Source organism: Monodon monoceros, unplaced genomic scaffold, assembly GCF_005190385.1.
Source record: "Monodon monoceros isolate NGI ecotype Baffin Bay Population unplaced genomic scaffold, NGI_Narwhal_1 Super_Scaffold_6, whole genome shotgun sequence".
Taxonomy (NCBI): domain Eukaryota; kingdom Metazoa; phylum Chordata; class Mammalia; order Artiodactyla; family Monodontidae; genus Monodon; species Monodon monoceros.
This window is the reverse complement of record NW_021703783.1, coordinates 91,083,793-91,093,537: the sequence shown is the minus strand read 5'-3', so window position 1 is coordinate 91,093,537 and position 9,745 is coordinate 91,083,793. Positions and strand designations below refer to the sequence as shown.

Below are 9,745 nucleotides of genomic sequence, written 5' to 3'. Positions count from 1 at the left end.
CCTCCGCCCAGCACCCCTCCCCCGCCTCATGGCCTTCCACCTCCTGACCCCTTTCCAGCGGCCTCTCTTCATGTCAGAACACGCCCCACCTAAGGGCCTTCATTCTCACAGCTGCCTGTCTTCACCTCAGCGCCCACCTCAGTACCCGCTAATTCGATGCGTCTCCTCAGTGTCTCCACGTCAGTCCTCTCCCCGACCTCAGCATCTCTCTACGCTCTAGAGACGCCCCAGCCTCCCCTCCGACCAAAGCGCCTCTCCTCAGCACACTCCCTCCACCTGAGCGCCCCGCCTCACCCCAGCGCGCCACCCTCAGAGGCTCCTTTTGCTGCTCCACGTTGCTCCCGGCCCTCCCGCCACCCCGCCCCCTCGTCCTCTGCCCCGCTCCGGGTTCCGCCCCTCGCTCTTCGCTCCGCCCACGGTGGGCCCGCCCCTCCGTCCGGGTCCCGCCCACTCCAGCCGCTCGCCCGAACTAGTCGTTTGGCGCCAAACCTCTCTGTCAGCGATAGGACGCCCGTCTCCGCGTTCTGGTTTTGAGGCAGAATCCTTGAGGACTGGAAGGCCCGGGCGGGGGGCAGAAGGGATTCAGATACCTTGAAAACCCCCGGGAGACTGTGGGTACGAGTGGAGTTTGTGGCAAAAAGGGAAGGCGGGTGAAGAATCTGAGCGGAAACTCAGGGTTTCCTTTCTTTGGTCATTGGCGTTGCTGGGCGCTGGGCTGGTGGCTTCGTGCGTCCCGTCCCCAACCCAGCCCCCGGCGGGAATCTCAGTGCTCTCGAGGGATTTCCAGCATCCTTATTTTAAACCAAGTCGGACCTAAGTCTTGAGGAGACCTCCTCGGCCTTCTTATGAGGGAGTCAGGTGTCAGGAAAACGGCTGTGGTGGGGGGAGGCGGTGAGGGTGATCTGGACCGCGCTCCCCACGATGAGGGACAGCTTCTGGTGCCTTAAGCCGAGGTGTCCGGGAGCCCTACCTTGGATTCAGCTGTTCACCCCGTCAATTGCTATTTGAGATAGATGGAGAACAATCTTTTTGTTTATCAGGGAGAAAAGAAAGGACAGTCACTGTGGAAGTTGGGGTTATCACACATATGATTAGCTATCTGACTGAGGGACCGTACTCCAGAAGATTCCATCTCCACTGTCTCCTCGTTTGCCTCGAATACTCTGCTGTTCAGAGGTACTAGGTGGTAGCGACCATACCTCTACCTTAGCAGTTTGTTCCCCTTCTGGGCCGGGCCCCAACCCGAATTTGGTGTTAAGCAAAGAGATGGAATAGACCAAGAAAACTGATTACTTGGACCACGTTTTCTAATGAAAACAGTCATACCTTGTAGCTTCCTGAGATCTTAAAACAACTGCTACAGTGTTAAATCAAAGACTCTCTATCTGCTTATTGGCCCTAATATTTTATCATGTTTAAATATTGGGTATCTGCCATAATTTTAAATCTTAAAAAAAATACGTCATGAAACTAGGAAATACTATAAACAAAATACATCTAATGTTTTATTAAACAAAAATATATATGTTACAAGAGAGCCCATTCATAATTCCCAAGCAGGAAGTCATCCCTCATATATGAGAAAAAATATATATCTTTTTTTTGAGGATAGACTAAGTTCTAGGTGCCAGGGAGAATTCAAGGAAGATTGACTTAAGGCCAAGGTTCTTAGAGTGTTGTTAACCAACATGAAAGTTTAATAACAATATGGAATTCTAATATTCTACTTCTAAATAACATTCCAAGGCAACAAAAAAGATATTATTAGTCATGATTAATTGTGCTATAGGGAACTGAAAGATGATACAAAGTGGCCAGTTTTGAGGAAAGAGAAAAGAAACTAAGTCCCCATCCCCACATACACACACCAACAAAAGGCGTAATGCCACAGGCTTGGAGAAAGAAGATAGGCCAGCCCAGTTTTTCCAAACTAAATATTTTTCTAATTGTCCTTCTGGTCCTTGATATCTGAAATGAAATCAAGAAGGTCTATGGGCAAAGGATTTTGTACTATATGATCTATGAGTACTTCTTAATATTTCTTATTTTTCCAGAATTGATTATTTTTCTGCTGTTCACCTTTCAATATGAAGGAGGATCAAGTTGTGCTGGAAGAACCAGGATTCCAAGATGAAGAAGTATGGCTAGAATGTTGAAAGATATGTAGACACTCAGTCATTCTACAAAAATGAAGTTCCTTCTCTGTTAACTACTATTTTTAGAAACTGAGATTAGAAATAAAACATAGTTCTGGAGAGAGGCAATATTACAAATATGTAACAACTTGTTTGGCAAGGGGTGCTAAGATTAGCTACTTAGCAGCTGGCATGAAAGTATTTAAATAATTTAACAAGTGGTATGGCCATCCTGGTACCTATGCTTACTGGTACCGAATAGCAGAGGAAGGAGTGCACGGTCTGGTGGGGAAGAAGATTGAGAAAACATATTTAAAAATAGATTGTGCTGTTCCACTCTTTTGGATTAAGGTCTAAAAAATTTGGAGAGGCCATGGGACTTCTCTGGTGGTCCAGTGGTTAGGACTCCGTGTGTCTACTACAGGGGACTCGGGTTCGATCCCTGGTCGGGGAACTAAGATCACAGGTGCCTGTTGGGCTTCGTGTTGCTTTCAGTGTTGGCACTTCTTTTAAGTATGTAACAATGTGTTTGAAAAAGCATTATTGATCCTACCTCAGTCTGTCTAGAGAAGTGGAACTTGAGGCATTTTGGAGTGACTCATAATACTGAATTAACTCTTTAAAATATGTGAAACAGTTGGATATGAAGAATCAACCCTCCTTTTTTTCTGTTCCATGTCCTTTAGGAATCTTTGTTTCAAGACATTGACCTGTTACAAAAACATGGAATTGTAAGTATTTTTTCAACGCTGTGTGAAATTGTCCATTTTAGAGTTTCTTGGTCTTGACTTTATTGGCATTTGGGACTGGGTAATTCTTTGTTTTGGGAGACTGTCCTGTGCATTCTAGGGTGTTTAGCAGCATCCCTGACTCCTAACCACTCACTATATGCCAGTAGCAACTCTCTAGTTGTGACAACCAAAAATTTCTCCAGATATTGTCAAGTGTCCCCAGGGGGCAAAATTGCCCCCAGTTGAGAACCACTGGTCCAGCTGGAGGCATTCAGAGCTATCTACTGTTTTCATCAACAGAAAATTCACCTTCTGTGTCGTGTGATTAAATGACGTTGACAGAAATCAAGACTTTTAAGTAACTAGCTAGATGAATTTCAATAGCAATCAGTTGGCAGTAAAACTTCTCTGACATTACCCTTTGAAGCCCTCACATTTAATCTTTTTCAGTTGAATTTAGAAAATTGGAGCAAGAGAAAATCCTGGTCTTTTGGTTATGTAGTTATTTGCATTCTCCAAAGGTAAAGAAAAAAATCTTTAAAAAATTTTAAAGAACATTTTGGTAATGAAGTTCTGTAGAAGGAAGGAGCTGAATTGAGGGGGTTGAACGTGTGATAAATTTGTTAGCTTTCCTACCAACAGACTTCTCTTTTGAATTCCTTGTTACATTGCCATGGTCTCACTAACATTCTTGGGAAATCAGGGCACAGCCAGAACATTTGGCATCATGCTGGGTATGTTCTACTCAGATATTTCCAGAACATTTGGCTACATGGTGGGTGGGTTCCACCTGGCCGCTTGTATAAAATTGGCATCATGATGGAAGTAGATGGACACAAAAGCACATGACATAGTATGGGAGCCTTTCAGGCTGGCATTTTCTCAATCTGCTGCACCCATTCTTTTACTTACAGAATGTGGCTGACATTAAGAAACTGAAGTCAGTAGGCATCTGTACCATCAAAGGGATACAAATGACAACAAGAAGAGCGCTATGCAATGTCAAAGGGCTCTCAGAAGCAAAAGTGGACAAGATTAAAGAAGCAGCCAACAAGCTTATTGTAAGCAAAATCCATTCTTTGTTGTTTTAGCTTAGAAGGGCCCTGTGAGTCTCTGTAGCCTTTCTCATTATGTACACTAGAAACTATTGTGAGAACTCTGAGTTCCTGTAGATCACAAGATATACGCCCCATGTTAACTTTTCATCATGTCGGTTTCAAAGCAATTAATTTCTGAAAGAATGAGACAGGGGTTAAGAGACCTGGAAAACTATGAAGGTAATTATTTTTTACCAAAACTTTTCTTTTTGTCTCCCTTTATATTACGTTTTTTCCCTTTCTATGTCTCTGCCTTTCCTTCTCCTTTTCTTTTTTTTTTTTTTTTTTTTGGCCATACCACGTGACTTGCAGGATCCTAGTTCCGGGACCAGGGATTGAACCTGGGCCCCCGGGCAGTGAGAGCACCAAGTCCTAGCAACTGGACTGCCAGGGAATTCCCTCCTTTTCATATTTTTTATCTTCCTCCTCCTTATTTTTGTCTTATCTCCTCAAACATTGTATCTATGGCTGTTGTGAAGTGCTCAGCAACAAAGAAGTTGCTCTCTCCTGCTATAGGCATTTGATAAGAGAGCATTGCATTTGAAAACGACAGCAGTGGCTGGGTCTACATGTGTGCAGTTAAGATAGATATGACCAAGAATGTGCTCACTGAGGCACCTGAGCTTAAAGCTAAGTGAAACCTATACCTTCTACCTGGGCCCACAGAACACAAGAGACCTATGCAGCTGAGAGGCTCCGAGCAAAAACACACGCCTTTGACCCAAGCTTTTGTGTAGAGCTTTTGGGGGCCACTGGAAGCACCAGCTCTGGAAATAAGAACATGCAGAAAGACAAAGTCTCCCTCTTTGCAGAAGAGCAGGCTTCTTCATTTCTACATGTGTATGTGAGGCTCTCATTCCCACCAAGTCCTAGAAAGTCTCTTTACTGACAGCCATCCAGTTTCCTTCCCCAGAGGCAGTTGAGGCATGAGAGTGATGCAATGTGGTCCTGAGCTTGGAGAGGACCCAAGTGAACTGCTCTGAACACAGCTCAGTTGCTTTACCTTCTGAGTACTCTTGGGCAGTATACCTGCAAGTCAGTTCCAAAACTGCCAGGGTATCTAATGAAGCCCTAGAGCAGCACCCAGGGTTTGGGAAACTGCTACTTTATAGCTCCTAGGCATTAGTCTTCTTTTCTTTGGAAAATAATTCTATTACCAAAGAAAAGAACCTCTCTCCTTCTCATGTACATACTAATGCACCACGAGTCTTATCCTTTCTTAACTAAAGCTATTTATTCTGAAAGAAAGAGAAAACGATTGAGACATAGAGGGAGAGACGGAGACAGACAGAGACAGTTAACTTCACAGTACAGTGGTATGTATCAGAATCATCTGGAGTGGCTTGTAAAGAACACAGAGGCCCAGGCTCATTGAATTAGGATTAGGCATGGGCTTTTCCCCCACTTCAAGTTCTCTGAAGTTTGAGAACCACTGTCATAGTATAAAACAACAAAGAGGGGAATACATTAGACCACATCAGGACCTATTTTCACTAGTTATAACACTGCATCAGCTGTAGCTCATTAATTCAACCAATATGTAGTATATCTAACGTGAAAAATATTGTATCATGAATATTGAAAACTGAAATTCCTGTGCTCCTTCCAACTTCTAGAGCTGGGGGAAATGATGCTATTGAATGAAATCAACTGAATCACTTAGTAAAGTACCATTCTACTTTATGCCATAAATATATCTCATTTAATCCTTACAACTCACCTATGAAAGAGACACTATTATCCCCGTTTGACCCAAAAGAGGAAGCCAAAATACAGCAAGATTAAGTAGTTTACCTGACATCACACAGCTAATAAGTATTAGAGACATATTTTGAACCTTGGTAGGGTGACTCAAGAGCCTGTGTTCTTTTTTTTTTTTAATTTTTTCTTTTTTTTATTGTGGTAAAATACACATAACATAAAATTTACCATCTTAATCATTTTTAGGTATACAGTTCAGTGGTATTAAATACATTCACATTGTTGTTGCAGCCATTACCACCATCCCTTCCCCATAACTGCTTTTTTTTAAAAATTTTATTTTATCTCTTTTTTTTTTTTTCTGGAATATCTTTTTCTTCTGTGTAACCTCCTCTTCTGGTTTAGGAACAATCTGTTCTTTTTCATTAAGGATCATTCAGTATGGCAGGGAGAGCTCACGTATGGGTTGATCCGACCATAAGCTCTGTAAGTCCTGCGCCACATCTTGGGGGCTTTGTTCACCTGGATGTGCTCAATGACCAGAGAATCTACATCTAAGTCCTTAAGTTCAGCATTACTCTCTGCATTTTTGAGCATGTGCAGTAAAAATTCAGCACTCTTTTTGGGCCACCAACCCTGAGCCCAGCCCCACTGTTTTGCCTGGGCACACCTACCAGCTCCACCATTGTAAAGTCGGAATGGCACACATTGCTTCTTTAAAGTGACATCCTTCAGATACTTGGTGGCTTTTCAGATATGCATACCCTTAATGGCCTGGGCAGTTTCACAAGTGTTCTTAAAGTGAACACGAAGATTTGAATCTCTTGATTTGCATGATTTTGTGGGGTTTTCTGGGTCAAGTGAATAGCGAACCATTTTTAGAGGTCACCTGGAAGTGAGCAAGAATAATTCTGTCAACATATATTTACAGTAACTCATATAGTTTATATATGTACTAAACGCTGCCGGCAGCTACTCAGAGAGTTGTTGTTTTCACGATTAATCCAAAGGTGTCCTAAGAAATGCCATCATTGCAGTCTTTTTTAAAAATTTAATTTAATTAATCTATTTTTTTCTATTCTTTTTCAAATTCTTTTCCCATTTAGGTTATTACAGAATATTGAGCAGAGTTCCCTGTGTTATACAGTAGGTCTTTGTTGGTTGTCTATTTGAAGATAAGAGCCTATGTTCTTAAGCATGATCTTGTGCTGCCTTCAAAGACAAATCAACTGTAGCTTATATCAAATGATGACCCTGGTAATCAAGTATATAGCTTTTGGTGGGATTTGAAATGAAAACCATCATCTTATACCCTTTTTGAACTTTTTCTTTTGTCTTTCTGTAGGAACCAGGATTCCTGACCGCATTTGAGTATAGTGAGAAAAGGAAGATGGTTTTCCATATCACCACTGGGAGCCAGGAATTTGAGTATGTATCTCATATTTTTTATAACCACTAAGCATAATCTTTGGAATACCATATTTCTTTACCTCTATCCAGGTTGTTATTTTGACTATAAGTAGTAGAAATAGCTTCTTATTTTGCAGAAGTTTTTTTTTTTTTTTTCTCAAAAGGCAACTGAAGCAAATAAATTCCAGACTGCTTGTAAAAACAGGATTAAATTTCTTACAAGAAATTCAGACCCCAAATATAAGTAGTTTCTAAATCAGCCTACATTAATCTATAAACCATTTTAAAAAATTAGTTTAACTTTTCATTTCCCTTTTCTTCTCCACTGATGAAGGAAATTCCATTTCACTTTTGGTTTTACTTAAAAATCAGTTGTTAGAGTGAATATTTTAGAAGAAATAATGCAGTGTTGGTTTTGCTCTTCAGCCTCAGCAGTTTTAACTTCCCTTTTTATTTATTATCTTATGATTCCTGAGACATAGTCATCATCTTCCCAATGCAAGTTGACTAGAATGTGGTTTTTTTTCTCTACCTTAGTAGGCAGAGTTACTGTTTCATAAGTCAGAGCAGTGGCCAAGATCAATTTGAACAAAAGCAGTATTTCTTCAAAGTATTCCTCAAAACACTGACCTCACAAAAAACTGCAAGAAAAAAAGAGTTCATAGTCAAATATGCCTCCACTTGAATGTCTGCTAGGCAGCTCAGACTTCACAGGTCTGAAACCAAACTTCTGATCTTTGCCCCAGATCTGCTCCTCCTAAAATCTCCCTCATCCGGAGCTCTTTTTGATCCTCAGATCTGAAACCTTAGTGTCATCCTTAGCACCTCTTTTCCCCTCTCACACCCTAACTCTAATCTATTAACAAATCCTGTCTGCTCTACCTTCAAATATATTTAGTCAGAACAAACCAACCAGGCTTCCCTGATGGCTCAGTGGTTAAGAATCCACCTGCCAATGCAGGGGACACAGGTTTGTGCCCTGGTCCGGGAAGATCCCACATGCCGCGGAGCAACTAAGCCCGTGTGCCACAACTATTGAGCCTGTGCTCTAGAGCCCGTGAGCCACAACTACTGAGCCCACGTGCCACAGCTACTGAAGCCCGCGCACCTAGGACCCGTGCTCCGCAACAAGAGAAGCCACTGCAATGAGAAGACCTCTCACTGCGGCGAAGAGTAACCCCCGCTCGCAGCAGCTAGAGAAAGACCGCGCAGCTATGAAGACCCAGCTCAGCCAAAAATAAATAAATAAATTTATTTTTAAAAAAAAACAATCCTTATATTTTAAAAAAAACCAACCAGTTTCTTCAACAAATAAACTATAAGGAATTAAAAAAAAAGAGAGATGGAATCAGGGACAAGACCTAGAGATTAAAAGAGATTTAAAAGACATGTCACTTGGGCTTCCCTGGTGGCGCAGTGGTTGAGAATCTGCCTGCTGATGCAGGGGACACGGGTTCGAGCCCTGGTCTGGGAGGATCCCACATGCCGCAGAGCGGCTGGGCCCGTGAGCCACAACTACTGAGCCTGCGTGTCTGGAGCCTGTGCTCCGCAACAAGAAAGGCCGCGATAGTGAGAGGCCCGTGCACTGCGATGAAGAGTGGCCCCCGCTTGCCACAACTAGAGAAAGCCCTCGCACAGAAACGAAGACCCAACACAGCAAAAATAAATTAATTAGTTAATAAACTGAAGGTGCCTTGTAGGCACAGACTATTAAAAAAAAAAAAAAAAAAAAGACATGTCACTTAATCCCAATATGTGGATCTTATTTTGGATCCTGATTCAAACACACACGGATAATAAGACATATGAGACTGAAAATTGAACACTTACTAGATAGTTGATATTAAGGAATTACTAATTTTTTAGGTGTGATAATGGTAATGCAGTTATGTTAAAAATAAGAGTCTTCATCTTGTAGAGATACCTACTGAAATATTTAGGATGAAATGATATGTTGCCTAGGATGTGCTTAAAGTAATATGAAAAGGGAGGGAAGTGGTTGGAGGTTTATATGAAAAAAGGTTGACCATGAGTTCATAGCTGATAATTTTTGAAGCTGAGTTATAGGTACATGAAGGTTCATTATTATACTGTTTTTGTCTACTTTTGTATGTTTGAAATTGTCCATAATAGAAAGTTTACATATATATATGTGTGTGTATATATACATTTTTTTTTTCTATTTGTGTCTATATGTGTACAGAGAAAGAGAAGAAATACGAATTCAATTACTTCTCACCACCTTCTCCTTTGTTCACTCACTGGTCTAAAACACCTATTAGTATCTCTTCTGGATTATTAATAATAACTTCTAACTAACTTCCCTCCTTTAGACCTTGCCCCTACCATTTATTCTTCACATAGGAGCCAGAATAATCCTTTTAAAACATAGGTCAGATCATAACACTCCTCTGCCCAAAACATCCTAATGACTCCCCATCTCACTCAGAGCAAAAGCCAAAATCCTCTCTAATCTCAAATCTAAGCTCATCTTTAATTCATCTTGTGGTTTACTGTGTACCAACCACACTAACTTCTTTGCTATTCTTAGAACATGCCAGATACACTCCCACCTCAGGGCCTTTGCACTTAGCATTCCCTCTGCCCAGAACACTCTTTCGTCATTATGTTCATGACTTGCTGTCAGGTTTTTCAGGTCTTTGCTAAAATG

At 41.4% G+C, this 9,745-nt stretch overlaps 1 protein-coding gene and 1 non-coding gene across 3 annotated transcripts in view; one reads left to right on the top strand and one right to left on the bottom strand.

Annotated features, from left to right (window-relative positions):
* Positions 1–588: 588 nt before the first annotated feature.
* DMC1 (DNA meiotic recombinase 1) overlaps positions 589–9,745 on the top strand; it is a 39,675-nt gene continuing 30,518 nt past the window's right edge. The window contains exons 1-5 of one of the 2 annotated variants that reach the window (XM_029205629.1): positions 589–626; positions 2,055–2,138; positions 2,822–2,866; positions 3,781–3,927; positions 7,010–7,092. In XM_029205629.1, the coding sequence (XP_029061462.1) occupies positions 2,088–2,138; positions 2,822–2,866; positions 3,781–3,927; positions 7,010–7,092 (326 nt within the window). In that variant the 5' untranslated portion in view covers positions 589–626; positions 2,055–2,087. Of the gene's footprint in view, positions 627–1,922; positions 2,139–2,821; positions 2,867–3,780; positions 3,928–7,009; positions 7,093–9,745 lie in introns of those variants that run through there. The other variant, XM_029205630.1, reaches the window with a different exon arrangement.
* Positions 6,636–6,701, bottom strand: LOC114886250. The gene has a single exon (XR_003791260.1). It is a non-coding gene; the product is annotated as a small nucleolar RNA SNORD58 (small nucleolar RNA).